Raw genomic sequence first — 21265 nt, forward strand, 5'->3', positions numbered from 1 at the left:
ACCTCTGAAAGAAGAGTTGCCCTCCGATCACAGGCTCCTTTGGTTGGTGACATTCAGCCCACAGATCTGACAATTTGTTTCTACTTTATCATTCTAACAAAAGAAAATCTTCCTCTAATGAACGTTTTGTTCAGACATTGCAATCCTACTCTCCTTTACCTGACGTTGCGCTCGCACCTTGAGCTTTATGTCATCACAGATGTGTTTAAAATGTCTGGGGATGGTATTGAACTATCCGACCTGCATTCATAAAGGTTGGGTATGCATTTTGATTCAGAAGTTAAGTTATTTTGAAGAACAAAGAAGTCAAGTTTAATATAAGCTAAAAATGGAAAGATTTTGGTTTGTGAGCATTTGAGTCACTGAACAATTTTTTTTTCCTGTTTTCAAAATTAGCCAAAATACTTAAGGCTTCTGATAGAATAGGAATAAGGAAATTGCTGTTTTCATTCATACATGTTGGGTTTCTTTAGTATATTTCTGCATTGTCTATAATGTTTAAGGAAAAATGGAAGTCATATAAAGGATTACAGATTTTAATGCCTTTACTATGTATAGATGTCTGAATTCTAGCAAAGTGAAGGGAGCTATAGATGGAAAATTCATACTTAATTTTAAAATATAGCATGAAAAGAATACGTACATTGACAAACCACTGTTTAAAAAAAATAAAAATGAGAGAAACACATGCTGATTTTATTTATTTATTTATTTATTACTGAAATGGTGTTTAGCTCTTCTCAGGAACTGGAATTTGACGTAAATTTTGCTTCTTTTCTTGAAAACCTAGGTCTTGCTCTAGCAGCCTTTAAAGGCGTTAATCTGGCAGGCTGTTTTTTTTAAGAACCATATTAGTCATAATTTCTGTAAAGGGAAAATAGGTACAAAGTTTTCAGAATCATTTAGAATGAGTCTGTGACACTTTGTTCTATAAAATCTATGCCACACCAACTTTTAAACTTCATACATATGCGGAGGTATGGTTGATACAGTTTTGCTAGCAAGGCTGGTTCATCTTTTTCCCTTGTTCCTGATCAGTCTTGCTGTGCTAACAAATGTCTTTATGTAGACAAACCTATCAACAAAAACTAACAATTTTCCAGTCTCTCTGCCTACATTTAGCTAACTGAATCAAAATACTAGCAATGAATGAAACGCAGATGAAAACTGGCAAAACTAATAGTTTACTGCCGTAATTCTGCAACACAGCGATTTTAGCCAACTCTTTAAAGCATAGAGGAAATCTGCGTGTTTTTATCTTCATCTTATATGTGAAGCATGCTTTTTCTTACCAAAATTCCATGTAGATGGAGGTAAACATGATTTTGTGTTTATTAAATTGTTGAGAGAAAGACATCATTGAAGGTCTTTTCCAACCTAGATGATTCTATGATTCTATGATCATCTGAAAAAGTACTCTTTTCATAAAATAAAATATTATTCTACCTAAATTACATTTGAAATGGATATATACCAGTTGCTGAGAAAATTACCATAATCTTTATTTTGATCCTGAAAGTAAGAAATTATAATGTACATCAGTTTAAATACGGAAACATCTTGACAACACACAAACAAATGAGCACCTTTGTGGCTATCACTTTCAACTTAGGAATGATAACATTTTTAATATGGTTTTCAAGGACGCTTGATATTTCCTTAAAAATACTAACTTGCCATGCTAATAGTTAAAACAGATTGATATATATTTTGCCAGGTAGACAAGGTTTTGAATAATGAAATGTTAAAATGTTTTGTGGTTACCACTTCAGTTGTTTGTTTAGTAATGAAAATATATATTTTGCTTCTTTCTCTTGAAAATTTTCAATAAACACATACTATGTTTTATCTAAGATGATCTGAGTTTTGGTTGTTTTTTTCTTGTTACTTTCTGGGATATATGCCGACTGATACCTTTTATATACAAATTTGTCTATGTCCTGCTAGGGAAGAGAAAGAAATGCTTCAAATTAAAGACTTTAGGGGAAAAAAAGAAAACAGTTTAAGAATGGTTTTTTTTTTCAGGAGCAGCGTCCAGAGAAGGATCTATGTGCATTATTAACATTTTTGCTTTTGAAGTATTATTACAATTTATTTAAATTTGTTCATAGTATTTTCAAAAGAATTTCTTACTTGTGTGAATATTATTAGCCAAAAAGCGGATTTCATGATGGAGAATTTGAGCAAAACCCATGAACCTGAGTTGGTAAACTCGCCCGCCCAAGTGTTTAACCCTCTGAAGCTCTTTGGTCTAATTACATCAACATATAATCAATATACCAGTGTGCAGGCACGCTTTTCAGTGTTAATTGCCCTTTTAACTAGTATGATAATGATGATAATTTTATAATTATTGTAATAATAATAATTATTATTGTTTTTTCAGATATTTGGGGGTTTATGTAGGGAAGCTGTTATTTAAATCTGGAGGAGAAGGAAGGAATATAAAATGGCTGTTTGTTAGACCATCAGAACTCTAACTTGTATTATTGGCTCTGACATTTAAAATCTGCTGGCACACAAGTAAAACAGAAAGTCATCTAAATGTAGACATCACTTCTATTACGAAGAAAATATTCTTGTTGATTATAAAGTCTCCCAACTGAAATAGATCTGACAGCAAAATTATCTACAATAGTGATCTTGCTACTCCTAAGTATATTGTTTAGTTGACCCGTCTGTATAAGGAGATGGTGAATGCATTTCCCGATAATTTTGTTTCTGCAGGATAAGTGAAGATTGATTTCCTATGCACTTATGTCCTTCCTTCCTTAAACACCTTTTGCCATGACCAGAGCAAGGACATCCTCTTGCCCGGTGGACCTTTAGGATACTCTCAGTATGTGAGAAAACAAATGCCGCAGCTTGGAGCGGCAACACTCATCACTTGCAAGCTGTTGGAAATAAAGGTTTAAATAGTTGAGCGGTATGTGCGCTTTCTTCGGTGGCACGCTGCCTTAAATCGTTGTCCTCTGCTAAGTAGTTACTCATGTTCACAGAACAGTTTGATGTAAAAATGCCTCCAGCCTAAAACTACCTTGCAGAGACGCTGTGTGGCTGAATTACGTGTTAACGGTCACCTCACTTCTAAGCTACTGGCAAAAACACACTGGGTGAACATATGTGCATTTATATATATATTTGTGGAAATATATACAGCACTCTGAATAGCACAAGCTCTCTGAAAACATTTATTATTTAGCTGGGTGACAAGTTATCAGACTGTGTGTACCCGTCGGGGTTATGATGGCCCCAGAGAAGCTAAGGTCCCTTAGCTCACGGTGAAATCCAATGTATCTGGCCTGCTGTACGCCACGCTGGTGTCATCGTGTCCGTGCTCCAACATCTTTTTTCCACCCTGTGCAATCTTCACCACCAAAGACACCGATGTCTTCCTCCGAGGGCTGCACGGTACAGTCTCCCCCAGCTTGTCTTTCTTCCTCTCCGTCTCTGCACAGCAGGGTGCATGGTGGGGGGGCTGTGTTGCAATCGAAAGAGCGCGGCTGGCGGGACGCGGCCCTCACGCCCCCGTCTCGTCACCCTCCCGCCCCGGCCCTCCGGACCCCGCAGGCCGCAGGCCGCAGCCCCGCGGGTGCGCAGCCACGGTGCGGGGCGCTCCCTGCCTCCCACAGGGACTGCGCTTCTCCTCGGCGCCGGCCACGGCCACCGCGCAGCCCCGCGCGGGCCGGCGCCCCTCGCCCGGGGAACGGCGCGGGGGTGGGGGTGAGGGGGTCCCTCTCCTTCCCCAGCGCCCCCGGGCCGCGCGCAGGCAGCCCGCCGGGGGCGGGCCCGAGAGGAGGCGCCGCAGGGAGGCTCTCCGGAGGTGCCGCTGGCACCCACCGCCCCCGAGAGCAGCGCGCAGGGGACGGGAGGGAAGAGCAGGGACGGCGAGGGGCGGCGGGGCCGCCACCCCCCGCCATGACGGCAGGGCTCCCCGGGGCGCTGCCGCCCGCGCCGGGCGGGCCGCTTGGGCGCTGCCGCGCGGCGGCCAATGGGGCGGGAGCGTCGCGCCGCGCCGCCAGGAGGCGCCGTGGTGCCGCCGCCGCGCGTGGGGGCGTGGGGGGCGCCGGGCGTGGGGGCGCCGGGCGAGCGGGCGGGCGAGCGCGGGGCAGCGGGCAGGTGCGGGGCCCCCGTCAGAGGGCGGTTGCGGGGGCCGAGCTCCGGGCTTAGCGCTGCCTCGGGGGCAGGGCGCTGCGGGGGCGCACGGCGGAGCAGGGGGCGAGAGGAGAACGCCCCGTGCAGGAAAGTCAGCGCCGGGAACGGGGGGCGGGGTGGGTCGGGTCGGGTCGTGCCGTGCCGTGCCGTGCCAACCCTCCCAAGTGGTGTCTGCCGCTAATGCCGTTTCTCTGCTGCTGCGCAGGAGTCCGTGCGAATATAATTCACCTGCGACTGTCTTCAGCAGGAAAGAGGCTAATCCCATTCCGCGATTTACCGGCCCTGCCGCGAGCAGGTGAGGCGGCGGCGGAGGTGGGCGCCCCGGGCCTGGGCCTGGGCCGGGGCCGTGCCCCTGCCCGGCGGGCCCCCGCCCGCCGCAGAATGTCCGGTGAGTAGCGCGGCCCCGCCGCCGGGCTCTGCCTGAGGGGCCGCCGTCGCGTGTGGCAGCACCCCGCTTCGCCGGTGTTGCCTCTCGGGGTCTGCAGGGCTGCACAGGCCGGTTCCCCCCGGGGCCTTCTCCCTCCTCGCCCCCCGGTGCGGGCGAGGGTCTCTGGTACCAGTTTCGTTATCAGCAGAGTCCTGTGCTGTAATTAGCAGGCTCAGATTAGGATTTAAACCATCTGGCTGGTGGGATGAAAGAGCTAAACTCATTTATGTGTTCTGCTTGTCGGTACAGATTGGCCTACCCAGGCCTCTGTGCGCTTTCCTGGGGGATCTGCAGGGTGACGGGCCGGGGTGGGCTCCCTCAGCCTGGGGCCGATGCAGAGAAACCTTTCTTGGGTCCCTTCCTGCACACCAGCGGCAGTCGTTTGTTCAAAGTTGTCCTTAAAGCCGTGAGGGACTGGTTTAGGGCTAATGGCCTGGGGTGGGTGCAGGTGCTGTTTCATTTATTGAATGTGCTCTCAAAACTGAGGAAAAGGTTGGGCGGCAGCCCCCCAAAGTTGGTTTTTTTGAACCATTTGAAGGGTGTTGCAGACTACCTCCTTGACCATTCGGCCTGGTGGATCCCCGAGTTTGAATTCATGTATGTGCACATCAGTGCTGCAGGAAGATGCAAAAAGGGAGTCTGCAAATTAAAGGATTAGAGGACTGTGGTTTTGTTTCATTTGTTGGTTTTGTTTTTTGTTTTTTTTTTTTGAAAGGAGGGTGGAAAGACATCTAATTTAATGTATCAAGTCCTCTGCTGTCTTTGGATTGCTTAAGCAATTACTACTAATTTTTTTTCAAACTGGTATGTTACTAGATTGGGACTAGTTTTGGATGCTATGCATTATGCCTATTTGCATATTATAACATTGTTGCATTTGATTTTTCATGGAGATCACTTCCTATCTGTTGAATAACAAAATTGCAGGGTCTTGAAGCAGAATGTAACTGTTCTTGACTGAAAAATATATAGCAAAAAATACAAAAAAATGAGAAATAAGTCCTCTTTTGTAGCCTTCGAGGATAAGAGTCATAATCCTGTCTACTAAAATTCAGTATTGTTTCAATAAAGGATAAGAGACGGTCTGGTTTTGGATCAGGCAGAACTTTGTTAGACCGAGAGAAATATTTCATGCCATCAAATGTCAATTTCTATTCGGTTATGAAAAGGTCTGTGTAAAGTGTTGGTTGTGTCACCTTCATCAGTAATGTAAATGTTTCTACTGTTGGACCCAGAGCGAGGAAGCATGGGAACTAAAATTGCCAGCTGTCATTTGATTACTTATGGCAGGAACTGCATCTTTGCTGAAAACTTGAATAATAATTTCTGATGGTGCTCTGACATAGGTTATTGTCTGACATCATTATTCATTTTACCTACTTAAAACAAAATACTTCTTGACTGCTGTTAAGGTTCTGTGTGTCAGCTGGAGCAGAGCTTTCTGTTCCAAGCGCTTCTGATACACTTGTGCTAGGTCAGAGAAGTGAGAAGGCCTGTGGCTTTCTTTATCTTTGCCATAGTCTAACACATCTTCGCTGAGACATGCTTCTGGAGGAGGATGCATAGGGACCTATGTGTGTGGGGGAGGGTAACTAAATTCTTGTTAGAAAACGTGATGTGAGTTGGGGCTGTGTTAAGTCATTGTCGCTCGGGATTTCAGAAAGATGCTTTGGGCTCAGCGGGCGCGGGTCCAGACTGCAGCCTGCCCGTCCTGCAGGTTGTGTCTGAAGTAGAAGCAGGGAGGTGACAAAAGAGCAACAGATGGTACCAGGGAGGAATTTAAGAAAGCAATGACACAGCGTTGGTTCGTATGAATGGCAGCGCATAGCAGGGACCTAACCAGCCTGTTGGAGGCTTTTAGCTATTGGTTTATGTACTCTTATTTTTATGCATAAGACAGCAATGTGTTATTTAGAATATGCTTGTAGGAAAATTGTAGCACGTGAGTCTCTGGTCTCCTATGGCAATTTTGGAGTGGACAACTTGGCAAGTTTGAGTTGTTACCCTAGGAGCCACAGGTAGACCACATTTGTCCTTTCTCTGCCTATCAGGAGAAAGACTGAAATATGTTTAAAAAGCTATGTCTAGTGGGTTATGGGAAAAAACCCACCCTACTTAATCTTGTCTTGAAGCTGTCAGGTGCATGTGGTTCATTCAGTGCTGCTTGTTATGAGTCACTCCTGATTCTCAGAGGGTCCCTGGTGTTTCTTCATTCTCTCTCTTTTTTTCTTTGAACATCAAAGTGAGCACCACCCTGTCTGCTTGCTGGTGTGGATTCTAAGTAAGGCTTTTAGCTGCCCTGTAATTGGTTTTCAGGCCTGTTGAAGAATTTTGCCTCTGGCAGCATTGTCAGAGGTACTACTGCTATGAGTAAGTAGCATAAGGAGTTCGTGATCTTGGCTAAAACACTGCAATTTTTCACATAAAATCACCGTGACTGTAGTGACTCACATTACTTTTGCTGTCTTTTCTGTGTTGCTCTCTGTAGCTGCAGAGTGGGCTCTAAAATAACACACCAAAGTTATTAGCTTGGTTTGTTCTGAGAGACTATTGTTAGGTATTAAAACTGAGGAGCCATTGCTGACAATAACGATTTCTAAATTTGCATCTCCATGTGTTGTGTGGTATTCCAGACAAGAGAAACGAGCAGATTTATAAATTCATACATCATGTTTTTAATGAGATTCTAATCATATGCTTACTTTTCTTATAATTCACTGAGAGTCAATGGTATTAGCCATAGGGTTCCACAGCTTGAAAACAATTTGCTTGAAAACTTAATACTGTTCACACTAGGTGTTTTCCATGAAAAATCCTATTGTCATTCAGCACAAAAAATTGAAAGCTATGCATAAAGCTGCACTTGACACTTTAAAAAAATGCAGTTTCAATGAATTTTAAATACCTACACCCTTGGCCTTCAAACTTAAAAGATCAAATCTTTTGCATCTTAAAGTCAGTGAGTGAAACCCTCTGTACAATAGATTTAATGCAGCATTGTCCTTGATTTCAGTTAAATGGGAATCTTCAGGTAAAGGTTTACTTTCACAAGCTTATATGAAAATCTGATCCTTAGTTTTCAGTTATAAAAATAAAATGTTTACTTACAGGGACAGAGTTCCAAAGAACTTTCTAAATGAGGCAAGTCAAGTAACACTTATTCCTTGAAAATGAGGATTGGATGAAAGAACAAGTAATGATATAATCTTTTGATTTTGAACTCCCTGTGGATCCTTAATGGATTAGTGATGCCCTTGTACGATTTTAAAATAGCTAGGACATGTTTCTCTCTTTGCACCAGAAATACTTTAATGCTGCATGTTTTCAGTCAATAGTTTGGTTATCTATTTAATTATCTCTGTAATGATTCACTCCGTTAAGAAGGCTATAATATTTATCCTACATCTGATTCTCAAAAGAGAGAATTGGTTTCTTTTCTGTGTGACGTATTAGCAAGAGTTTCTTAGAAGCTGTATTTGTTTGGCAGTTTGCTTCCTTATGGTTATGACCACAACTTTAGCTCGAAAGGTACAGGGCATGAAAGCGTATGTAGGATGTGGTAATTTGCCATACCAACTTGCTGAACTATTTAATGAGTTAGCTTGTGTATTTTTAGATGTATTACTTATGTAAAGATTCAGCTTCTGTAGCTAAAAGAATTTGCAGAAGCAATAAGAAGATTATGTTCAGTTTTGTGGTTGTTATTTAAAACAGTATTTTAAGATTGAAACTCCCACTCATTCCGCAGTTTGCTTTTTTTATTACCTTACTCCCCATGTTCCTCTCAGTAGTTGTTTTATTACCTTTATTTGGCTAAAGATGCCTGTTGCCTGACACAAAAGCGCTTTTTTTTGCTGACTCTTTGTGTCTCTTGAGAATAATTTTATTGCTAGAGTAGCCTTCAGTGGTGTTTTGTTTTGGTTTTTATGTATGCTTGTATTTACTCATTTAACCTTTTGGAAAATGTCAGTAGGAGCAGTTTACTTGCACAACTGTCCTTTTAAACCACTCCATGTAAGCAACTCCTTATTCATCGTTTTCTGGAACACCCATAACTTGCTCGAGCTGTTATGATAATGGGAGATTTGAAAACTTCTTTTTTCATTTTCTTCTTCTGGAAATCGTGATTAAAAATGTTATTGGAGTTTGCTTAGCTGAGGGATCTGCAAACTGTTTTAAGTTTGGGTGCATGATTCAGTTTTTTTGGCCAAGTTTAACACTGCTGGGGTTCTCCTGAGGTGCAGGGATCTGTTGCAGTGTCAGCAAACGTGAAGTGTATATGCTTGATTCAAATTCAGATCTGGCTGGAGATGAGTGGGAGGGAGGGCAAAAAGGAGGGAAGAAGACAGCACACCAGTGGGTCTGTGCTTCACTCTGGATGTGGAGGACGTGGAAAAATGAAAGTACTTAGTACCTGAGAGCTTGTCACAGGCACCAGCCATGCTTCGTTGCATACCTTGATGTTAGGTTAGAGGTTTGAACTCATTCGTTGTGGCAGCCTCTGGCTGAGGCAGCCGTGGGGTCATTTGTTGGGTTCTCTGCAACTAGTTTTGTGAGATTCTTTCCTTGTCTCTCTCACAGAGCCTGGAAACTGTATGACAGGGTGTTTTCGTTGTTGTTATTGTTTGGTTGTTTTAATTTATTTAACATAATTGTTTGCCTGTTAAGATGATGGCTGTTTCAAACAAGTAGCTCAACACAAGTATTTATTGAAGCTCTGTAGAGCTCAGTGGAATTCCCCTCATCTGTGTGACCTGCTCATCTTGTTCTGGTTAATCTTGCAGCCTAGAAAGCTGAGGTCTTCCTTCTGCTCTGAGGATGCTGTTCACCTTGCTGAATCATAGGTTCTGGCTCTCCCCAGCAGAACCCTGATAATGGTGGTTCTGTCAGAGGGCAGAGCTGAAGAAGCAGCCCCTGGTGATACTGCCACGGGCCTGCTATCTCTACAAAATACATTATGTCTGCTATTGTGCAGGAGCGTAGCTTGCTTTCTTTTTTATTGTAAGTTTTTTCCAATGTGTTTCTTGACAATGAGAAACATTCCTAATTTTCTTGGAGTTACTTGAGGTAGGGATCCTTAGCTTCTAGCCAGAACCAGTTACTCCTGTACAAAGAGGACAGAGCAAAGCCTGTTAGGTTGATTCAGTGAGGTCATGAAAAGAAGGACATTTCTGGCTACTACTTAACATCCTGTTTTTTTCCTTAGCTTTTGGCACTGTATAAACAGGAACATTTTCCTTATTGGTTGTATTATACTATGTTAGTTAAATGCAAAATCTAAATATTTACAGATCGGCTTTTCTGATTGACATTATATTTAAACAATAAGACTTGGGGAATTATTTGTTTAAGGTTAGTCCAAAAACTTCATACCTGTTAGTACATAAAGCAGGCAAACAAAAAATAACAAAATTCAGAAACATACTTTCTGCAGTCATGTTCACTGGATTTTCTATTCAATTGTGTCTTTTGGGGGAGCTTGGGAAAGAAAAGAGCTTATCACAGGAACTGCAGGTTGCTGTAAGCTGCAGCCTGTTGGTTAGTTGGAGGAAGGAGATTGTAGGAACCTGCCAAAAGAGCTTACGTTGAAGCTGTAAAGTGACTCTTCTGAATATTTGCTCACAGTAACAGATCAAGCCTTTGTGACCCTTGCTACCGATGATGTGTACTGTCAAGGCGCTCTGGTTCTCGGACAGTCATTGAGGAACCATACGACATCTAGAAAATTGGCAGTACTAATTACACCAGAGGTTTCCAGTGGGATGAGGTAAGGATTCATGTGTTTTTGGAGGTTGATAATATGGAAGAATAAACAACAGCATGAAAGATTTTAATAGGCTTCCTGTGGATTTCACAGCATTATGTCTAGAAGTTCCCCCTTGGCTAGCAATTTCTGAGACAAGTCCCCAATAGCATCCATGATAAAATCGTAAGCCTAATAAGAATTCACTTGCAAAAAGTAGAACTTGTGGCTGGAAGTTGTCTTAAGCCCATAATTGGGAACATAAGCTGAAAGTTTAGGAACTAAGGTTTTACTGTCTTGCTTTTGAGCTGAAATAAAGGCATTGCTGTTTTTTCCCCAAGTGTTTCTCTTTTAGAAAGAGCAAGATACATGATGAGCTGTGACATCAGCACTCTCCAACAACCTTAGGTGCTGAGTTTCAGATGACTAATCTTCTTAAAATATTGGTGCATGGCTACCATGATGAGAAATGAATTTATTTTTGCCTTTTTTTTTTTTAAATCACTTTCCAATTTGGGTTGTGATGCTACAGGCACTATAGAATTGCATATACAGAAATCTCATTAGATCTGTTGAACTCAAGCCCTGTTATTTGGAGGACTGTGTTGCTTATTAAAAGGAACATGACATGTCATAGCTACTTAAACTCTTAGTTCTGCTATGGCTTAGGAAGTGTGCAAGCTTCTGATTTCTGTGTGCCTTGTGAAAGTATTTGCAGTGCATCTGGCACAAGAAATGTATTTTCCCATTTTTGCTGTGGTTAGATGTACAGAAATCTGTTTTTACATGTTTTTTGAAGTATGGATTTTGTCAGAACACTGTAACCTTTCTGAGGGAATACTGTGTACATTTGACACCTCGGTGGATACTAAGTCCGTCAGTTTTTTCATCCCCATTCAGTGGGGGGAAAAACCTTTATAATGTATTTTTAACTCAAGGATAGCATTTAAAAAAAAAAGTACATCGCTGAAGTATGCATCTAAAAATCTGTACCTACTCTTAATTTTTTCCCCAGTTAACTCCTGTCCCTTGAAGATCAGTCAAGCAAAAGCTGATGGCTCAGAAATCTAGATAATCGGCACAGGCTTTTCTTTTTCTGTGTTTGTATGACATCCAGGACTTTGTAGTTAATAGTGTAATGTGAATAAATAAGCTGTGTTTGAAGCACTTTTTTCTTATTCCTTGAAGGAAAGTTACCTACTTTGGTATTTCCTATAAAATTCTCATAAAAGATACGCATAGGAAAAAAGATGTCTTCCTTAAAGTCTCATTTGAGATGATTGGTAGCAGTGAGCAAGTATATATTGCCTGTTTAAAAAGGTGCAGTTTTGAAGCTGCGTTTAGTTGGGCATAATAGGTGCAAATGACTGTGCTGACAGTGCATGCCACATCCTGTGCAGTGCATAGGGAACACAGTATGGTGCTGTTCTTCAGAGACAATTGTGCAGGATGAAAGCTGCTTTAATTTCTGTTGGTGTTTCTACAGGAGATTAAGTAACTAAAATAAGGATTGGTTTCTCCTCCATACGGCATCTGTTGCTTTTGGGATGTGTTGGCCCCGTAGTGGAAGAGGTGATGGTTTATGGCTCAATAGCTGCCACTTCAGCAGACTGTTTACAAGGACTTTTCACTTTTGACTTCTCACTCAAACCAATCAATCTAGCCTTTGTTATTGTCATAAAAAATGCTGTGCTGTGTGTCACTGTTTTCATGCCAGAAGTGAACTCTGATGAACCTCGCTAAATTCCCTTCTTTCTCTCCACTTCTCTTTCTTGCTCTGGTAGGTCTGTCCTCCGCAGCGTGTTTGACGAAGTAATTGAGGTGGATGCGCTTGACAGTGCTGACTCAGTCCGTTTGGCTCTGATGCAGAGGCCAGAACTGGGTGTAACCTTCACTAAGCTTCGCTGTTGGACTCTTACTCATTATAGCAAATGTGTCTTCATGGATGCAGACACTTTGGTGAGTAGACCAGGAGCTGTGGAAACGTTTGTGTCTGTCTTAAAGAGCTACTCTGAGTGTGGGATGCTTCCTTACCAGGCAGCCTGCTGGCCTGTGAAGTGACCAGATTTGCTGGTGGTCACAAAGTCGCAGGAGCTCCAGCTGGCATGTTTTGGCAATGCTCGCAGTTTTGCTGGCTGCATAGCAATAAATGCTGTTTTGAGAGTAGCCTGAGGACTGTCCTTAAAAGATATCACAAACACACTCTATGCAAATGGGCTTCTGACAGATGTTTAAAATAGATCTCTGTCATACACTTGCGTTTGGACTTATTCTGGTCAGGAAGGCAGGCCAGTTTTAAAATGGAGGTATGGTATAATATTTAAAGGGACCTTCTGGAAGGTCTCTGAGGCTCATGAAGTAATTTCGGAGGGTTTGTGCTTTTATCAGAGAAGTCATGGAGAACCACAATTAATGTTACCTTGTTATATTAAAAATAGAGCTTCTGACCCCTAGCATATCTTGCATTGCCACTGCTCTTACGCTCTGCAAGCATTTGGCCAAACTAGCAATTTACTCCATTGGTACTAATTTAGCTACTCATGCTTTAGAAAAACATTTGCTCTAACAATTTTTCTTTTTTCCTACTGTCTCTAAGGTGCTTTGCAATGTTGATGAATTGTTTGATCGAGAAGAGTTTTCAGCAGCTCCTGATTCTGGCTGGCCTGACTGCTTTAATAGTGGTGTATTTGTGTTCCGACCTTCTTTGAAAACTTACAACCTACTGCTCCAGTTTGCTGCTGAACATGGCAGCTTTGATGGTAAGGGGCAAAGCATAAGGGATGAAGTGCAAGACATTAGATTCCTTCTCAGTAAGGTGTTTTTCCATAACTTTCATGGTATCTGAAGGGAAGGAATGGAGGAAGGCAGGAGTTCTCTGGGCTTTATGTAATTGCGTCCCCCCCAAAATTTAAGGTGCAGACCTTCGCCTCTTACCCTGTACTTAAGACCCGTTGACTTATTGTGGACTGTGTTTCCCAGAAAGTGCGATGAAGTAACATTGTGTCTGAGTCTTGCTCAGTAAGTTTTAATTTTGCTGTCTGGTTTAGGAAAGAGAAATACAGCTGATCTCCAGTCTTCTGCTCTGAGGGAGACCAAAACTCTTTCCTACTCCCTTCTTCATATATTGCAATAGGACTCCATTTACACTGAGCTTGCATCGGAGCGGACCAGGTATTATTCACTTGTACCTGCTCACGTGGCCATATTGTCAAATCCAAGTTGCAGTCCCATGAACACACCAGTCTCGCTCCCATCCTTGGACGTGAAATTTTGACATAAATTTGAGAGTATGCATAATTATGGTAAAACTGTTTTATATATTCTTTAGGAGGTGATCAAGGCTTGTTGAATAGCTTCTTCAGCAACTGGGCAACAGCAGATATTGGCAAACACTTACCTTTCCTCTATAACTTAAGCAGCAGTGCTGTATACACCTACGTTCCTGCTTTCAATCAGTAAGTAGTAACACTTTTGACTGACTGTAAACCCCTGTAGTTTGTTAACAAACATTCTATTATAAGAGAGAATAATGGCACATTCTGTTAATTATAAATTACAGTAGTCACAAATGATGTTATGTAAAAATCATGCAGTAGAAGCGTAAATGCTATGTGAATGTCTTGTGTCTGGACACAGAGAGAGTCCCAGAGCTGGCTACACTGTCTCATATGTTGTTTCAGAGAAGCTTTTCTCATGTTTGAAAAGATGTAGATTACTTTAGCATTGGGTTCTGACAGCTTTACTTTGAAAGTTGTTCCCTTTTTTCCCAGTCAATTCTATGGGAAACAGTTATGGGTTTTTTTCTTATTTTTTTAAACAAATTCTTAGGTTCTTCTGTGACACAAAATTTGTGCTAGTAATTAATATGACTTCAGACAATGCAGTTAGAGAAACTTCTGGCAGAAGGCAAGTTGGATTTAGGGTGTCATGAATTATTGTTGCAGTTGCACAAAACACTTACTGGAAGGTGAACTTAGGATGATGTATTTATTAGTAATTTTTAATATGGGATCAGTAATAACCAATTTTGTTGATTCAATGTTTGAAGTGGTATTTATTTGTATGTGAACAGAGCATGCAGGAGGACTGGAAATGGTACTGCATGAGCCTGTCATGTTCCGTCACGAACTTTTCTACTAGAACCAGCAGCTGAAAGAAAATGGCAATGAAGCCTTTTGTTTTCTGTATGCTAAACGAGATACCTTAAGCTAATAAGATAGAAAAAAATATTAATATATATACTCATGTTGAAAGTGTTGGTGTTGCAAAATGTTGAAATTACCTCACCAGTGAGAGTAAGCATGTTTCTTTAGCAGTTTGTGTAGGCTAAAAAAATATTTAATGCATAGACCTGTATGTTTAATCTCTACAGTTTTGGTAGAGATGCCAAAGTTGTTCACTTCTTGGGAGCAACAAAGCCCTGGAACTACAAATACAACCTTCAAACAAAGAGAGTTATGCAGGATGGCACCACGTCTGGATCTTTTCATCAGCTGTCGTTTCTTGCCCTCTGGTGGAATATATACAGTGCCAGTATATTGCCTTTGTTAGAAAAACTTCAAAAGATGGAAGAATCAGAATCTGAGGAATGCAAGGTAACTAATAAAGAGTTAGTGGGAATATGCTAGGATCACAAGAAAAATTCTGAAAATTATGTCTTTGCTAGAGGAAGGAATTACATGAAAAAACATAATATCTGTTGATTGGTAGTAGCAGTGATTGCTTCCAGAAGCATCTAAACTAGCAGTTTAGAAAGGATTTTTTGTACTATTGGCTTTCTGAAGATTTCTCCCAGCCCCCTTCTTAATTGGTGAATAGTTTGTATGGGAATGTATGTGTACAGATTCTGCAAATTAAACACAAAGTATGATACAGATTAGCCAGAGAAGGTGATAATTTGGCTATGAAACAGACTTTTGACTTTTTGAAGCTAGGTTGGTGTAGACTATCAAACTAGCCCTGGAGCTATAGCAAAATTTTCCTTTTCAGAACTGCATTATAACTTGTTTTATGAGGGTCATAACAAATCAATCAGATTTGCAAAGGCAGTGTTAATTATGTTTAGGATGTTACATTCAGTACTCCTATGTCATCAAGCATTTACTGAGCTCTTTACACTTGTTTGTGGTTTTTTTTTTTTTTCTTCAAAGGAAGTGCAGCAATGTATGATTTCCATAAATAGAATAAAAAAAACCTGTTGATAAATAAATGATTTCTTGGAGACCAGCAGCATAAAATAATGAGTAGAAGTACAATTTTTAATTTTGTACCCAGACATGACGATTTAGATCACTTTTATGGATATGTAGATACTTTCTTAATGTTTTTTTTAATATTAGACTATTACCGTCATTGAACTAATTGCATAGTCCCATTAGATCAGTTGGACAATTACCATCAAAGCCCCAGAGCGGAATTTGGTTTGTTAACTTCATGACGAATTGGAAAGAAGAGGAAGGAATGGGTAGTTTTTGATCTCATACTTTAACATGCTTTAATTTTTAAGAAATTGCGCAGTAAAGAAATATTCAGCCATGGTAACATGAAGGTGGAAATACGTGTTAGAGTTACCTCCTGATGATGCTGTGTCACAGAGGCTGACATACTCATGAGTGCAAAAATCTAAATTGCAACATGTTTTGAATCTGGGACCACAAACATTTTTGAATTTATTAACTTATTCCTTTAATGCCGAGATCCCTGTAAGGAAGTGAAACTGTTGCAAATAAGATATTAATTTCCTGCAAAATTGCATTTAAGTGGTGAGATGTTCTTTGTTTTTGTTAGCACACTTTCAATGGAGTTGAAATTACACTGAAAAAGGTCAGTCCTTCTGTGGCCAATTCGCTGCAAATGCCTGTGCTTCCAGAGCAGACATATGAAATATATCCCACAACATGTTCACCCGAGGAACTCACTTTCAAAGCTGTAAGTATATTGTATATTACTATATGCAGTAACAAAGTAAAATGATATACTAAAATGAGATTTTTTTTTTAATTATGCTTCTGATCTGGGAGACTATATGTTCTTCAATTTAGCTGTAGCTATTGAATTTTCTTGCTAGCATCAGAAATAGTCTAAAGAATATTTATTTTCTTTAGTCATGCATGCATGACGTGTCTGGAGGTTGAAAGAGTTTGCGTTGAATTTTACAAAGAGATTGCTTATTGAAAGTTGTTAGGTACTTAATAAAGTGTAATATAAAAAAAATTTGTTACCAAACTAATCATTTGAATATTAATACTCTTGTGAACTAATATATTTAAAAATAGAATCCTTTCTATCATTCCTCTGTAGAAATTATTGGGTTTTTTCCCAGAAGTGTTGACTTGGAAAACTGTTCCCCAAATTTCTGTGATTTGGGCAACAAGGAGTGTCTTAAAAGAATCCACTGATGAACATTGCAGGGGTCCTGGTTCTTTTGTCACTCTTCTTGTATGTGGGTGTTTCTGTTGCACTGACTCCCCTTATTTTATGCAGGAATTAAGGTGGACATAATAGCACAATGTTTCTGCAGCTGTAAGTCATTACGTGTTGTACGATAAACCATGCTACAGCAAGGTACAATTGGGAGAAAATAAAATTAATGTTCTAATGTCATCTGCTATTGTAACTTGTGGACTACTCTCCAGTAAGAAGACAGTCTTTATTATGTTCAGTGCTTCACCCTTTAGACTACAGTTACTCCATAAAGTAAAACTGTAGTCTTCCTTGCTTTTCCACCCTGAGTGTGGAGGGGCTGAAAGAAAATTGCAAACCTTCGAGCTCTATAATTTAAGAATAATTTATTTACAAAGGATGTGTTATCTTGTGTGCCGCATGCATCTGACTCCATTGGAAATGCTCAAACCAAATAGGGACACATTTTCAAGATATTTGTTTGGGGTAAAAAAAAAATCATAATGTTCATGTAAATTAGTGTCATTCAAATTTAAATTTCTTTAATTTTTTCATTACTATGATTGGTTTATGAGAAGGTCACATTAATTAGAAATTAATAGCCTGATTATCTCCTTACTTAGGAACACCATCATTCCACTTTTTGTTGGTTAGCTTCAGTAGTCTTGTGGGATTGTTGTGGTTTTGGTGGAAGAGACTTCAGAATGGGGTCTGTCTACTCATTTATGCTTTGCTCTCTGGCAAAGGCAGATATTTGGGGCAGTATTTTTTGGGCAGTCTATTTACCTCTGTTCTGCAATTCATTGTTCTCTTCTCATTTTATACATACAAAAAGCTCATGAGTTATAGAGCAAGCTATTATCCTACAATGAGATTTTTCTCGTTAAAGTTTGGCCTCATGGATGGTAGGCATCTACTGGAAGCTGGCTTTCCAGGCTGTTTCTGTAGTCACTGAAGAATGACAGCCACTCTTAAACCTATTTTAGGATAAGATGAGCTGCCCTCTGGAGGTACTTATCCTAGATTGATTATTGTAGGAGCTTAGATTCAATGCCATTTTGATAGCTAAAACTGGGCGAGATGAATTTTGTTCTTGGTGATAATGTGTTTCGTTCCTTTTCCTCCCATCCCCTACTTTCCTCTACTCCAAGACTGAAATCAATTTGTATTGTATGAATTCTCATGATAAGAAAACTATGAAAAAATATTCTCCTAATAAAACCTCAGTGGCTGTATTTTAGCAACCTGTATGTGAAGTTGAACAAAGCGGTTCTAACGTCCATCTCTCTGAGCCTGACAGACCTTCAGAACAACTTGTGTTTCATCCTGCGTTTCAGGAAACCTCAGAACTGGTACATGTAGCTTTCTGCATTGTACATCTCTTGATAATTGCATGCATGTCTTTGCTGCCAACGTAATTTTGGGGAATCTCAACTAATTATGATGCAACGTGCAAATAAATTATTGAATCTTTTAGCTATATCTAATTCCTTAACTGCTTCCAATACTGGGGTGTGATCCCTTTCTATCAGTTGTACTTCTAGTTTTTAAATGTATATTTTCCTGTGCTAGCCCGCAAGTAATAAATGCATGGTGTTAACTGTAGTTCTCCAATACTAATACAAGCAAAGCTGTTTGGTTTTTTTCTTGTTTTGTTTTTTGTTTTGTTTTGTTTTTTATTTGCTGAAGTGATGTTTCCAAGCAAGTGGAAAATGAATGTACAGTGAGTCAGGCATGAAGCCTAAGCTACTAGGCTTTCCTTTGTGATCTTGCACTGCATTTATCTGTGGGCAGTGTGACAGCAGTGCCGGACTTGGCGTTGATGGGGCTGACAGACTGTCAAGGAGTTGTATCTTGTAAGGTACACAACACAGCCATTTTCCTAATGAGGCCTTTTGTATGATTGTGAAGCTCTACAGTGAAATACTTTAAGACTGAGAAACAAAACTATGGGTGAAACTGTAGCTCCTGTGCAGCCAGGGGTGTTTGGGCCCTAGGTAAAACTCTTCATTTCTAAAAACATGATGATTCCTGTCGTCTTGCTTATGGCATCTAAAACTGTGGATAAGGCTTGCCAATGGTAAAGAAAGGAATCTTCATGCATTACTGCAGTCACATGTATACAAAGCCTGAAAAATAAATACCAAGTATTGTTGAATATTCGCATGTATAGGGAGCAAGCGTGCTCTTCAGAGTATTTATTCATGTTTCAAGTCATGTTCAGAGTGGGAGTCAGGTAGTGACACATATGAAGGATGCAGTTGCCTAAGCCTATAGTGTCACGTTGGCTGTTTGAAATACCTTACCTGGTCTGCAGGTGCAGGTCTTGCACAAGTCCTGGGCCTTATCTGCCCCAAATCGGCAGATGTAATGGATTTAGACAGTAAACTGCATTTAGGCAGTTTAAGCTACTGATTCCTGCCCATTAAGTTCTATTCTGAAACATTTTTGTATTGAATTTGTGAGAGCTTCGCTGGAAGGCCATCCTGGCCGATATAAATTTTGTTTATAACATGAGATGAGTTGTTTGCCTTGGTGTAGTAGTGAAAGCAGGTTTTCAATAGCTGCCTTGATTAGTCCTTGTTATATTTCATCTTTATTACTGGTTATAATTGTTGGGATGTTCCAGTTTTACTGTCATGGGTCAATCATGGACACAGTTTTTGGTTTATGTGGTTGAATTATCATTAATCATGTGTCTTGCATTTGTGCAGCTATGATAACTTGGTCTTGAACCAGGATTCACAATTTTGGACCATCATTCAAAATGAACTAGTTACTGGTATAATGAATAGTGTCAATCTTTTAAATTAATTTATATGGGTAATGTGTCTCAATCTGCTAAATAATACTGGTCTTGATGGAGATTAGATAAAACAAATGACCAAAAATTCTAGGAAGTTATGTTCACATGGAAGCCTGTTGAAGACAAAATTTGTACAGATACATGGTTACACTTTATCGTAGGAAATATTCTACTCTAAGCAGGCTGTATTTGTAATATTCTCATTGTGTTGTTACTGAGTATGCCAAAGTCTGAGTTGAGACAAGTAAAGTAAATGTTTGGTATGTTCAAAGATGCTACGACAAGTAGTAAAAGCATGGGAAAATCAGATCACGTTATCAAAACACGAATGAATGTTTGAATAGTGTTTGTTTTATTGTTTTAACTGGGACCGTACAGAGCAGAAGTTTGACATTTACGGTTTAACTTCACAGCACCGAAATGAGAACAACCAAATGACTGTTTTCCCACTGTTCTGCTTCTTCCCATAGAACGAGGTTGCACATTCTGTTTCAGAGCTGTCTATTCACTTCAAACCAGAAGAACCAAGTCCAGAAGATGAACGGAGAAAATGGGAGGAAGGGCGTATGGACTATATGGGGAAAGATGCTTTTGAACATATCAAAAAGAAATTGGATGCATTTTTACATTAAGATGGAGTGTACTGTAATGGCCATCATGATCTATGTTTCTTCTATAAATGCAGTCCTTGAATACTTGGCTATCTCCATAGTTTATTCGACACCGAAGTTAGAGGTAGATATAGATCCTCATATATTTTGAGGGAAGATTAACAGATACAGACTCTTGTTTTACAACTGTTAAGTGTGCCTCATCTTTATTGTTATGTGTCTCATCTTCATTGTTCTCCCATAGTGCCTTCTGAAGTATAATGAATGATACCCTCTGAGTTCAAACTCTCATATTTATCACTCTTTCGTGCTCCTCCCCATAGCATTCTGCAGAAATAGTCGTGAGAGTGAAACATGTTGGAAGTTGAGATTATTTCACAAGGCGAAATTATTTCAAAAGTACTTTACCTTTTAGAAGATGCTATAAAACTATTTAAATGAAAACCTTGTTCTTTAAACCAAGTTAACACTTTCAACAGCAACCATAGTGTAGACATAGGAGAAGAAAGTGAGGAGATGAAATCTTGGCCTCACAGGAGTCTGCGACAAAACTTTTAAGTATACGTAGGATTAGAGGAAATTCAGACTTTGTCTGAGATCACTAGTGGATGTTCTCCCTATTTATAGCGAGCTGCTCAGCTTTGTTACCAGCGTGATGAAGAGTGGTCTAAAACTCTTCAGACAGACTGATAATGTATGTTAACCTTTTATATTGTTGCTATAGGATACTGTTGGTTTTTTTAAATATTGTTATCTTTACTTGCATATTCAGAGGTGTGTAGTCAGAGGAAGAAATGCTGACACTATGGCATAAATCTTCTGGTGCTTTATATCAATTTGTTTACAGTACTTCAAACTGCAGTTGACAAAGGCATTCTTCTCATTTAGCATGGCTGCGCCATATTGCAGGCAGTTTGAGTGCAACCGAAAACACAATTGGCACTTGTTTTAGTAAACAGGCCCTTTGAAGATCTTTTAAACAATAGCTGTGTGTGGGAACTAATAAATCTGTGAGTGTAGTTCCAGAAAAATCTACTGATGAGGCTCCATTATATTAAGTATACTTACGGGGGATTGCTTTGTGAATTTGGGTATTCAAATTTGACTAATCTCAGCAAATT

The 21265-nt window shown here is 40.2% G+C and overlaps 1 protein-coding gene across 1 annotated transcript; it reads left to right on the forward strand.

Moving 5' to 3' along the window:
* Positions 1-4441: 4441 nt before the first annotated feature.
* On the forward strand, positions 4442-20165 carry GYG2 (glycogenin 2; the record flags this gene model as incomplete). The annotated part of the gene is made up of 9 exons (XM_082333692.1): positions 4442-4543; positions 10208-10349; positions 12110-12284; positions 12922-13084; positions 13654-13780; positions 14698-14920; positions 16113-16253; positions 17969-18079; positions 20004-20165. Exons 1-9 carry the CDS (start codon positions 4537-4539, stop codon positions 20163-20165), a joined length of 1251 nt encoding a protein of 416 aa, XP_082189818.1. The 5' UTR covers positions 4442-4536.
* Positions 20166-21265: the final 1100 nt, after the last annotated feature.

Source organism: Platalea leucorodia (genome assembly GCF_965183815.1).
Source record: "Platalea leucorodia genome assembly, chromosome: 2".
Lineage (NCBI taxonomy): Eukaryota > Metazoa > Chordata > Aves > Pelecaniformes > Threskiornithidae > Platalea > Platalea leucorodia.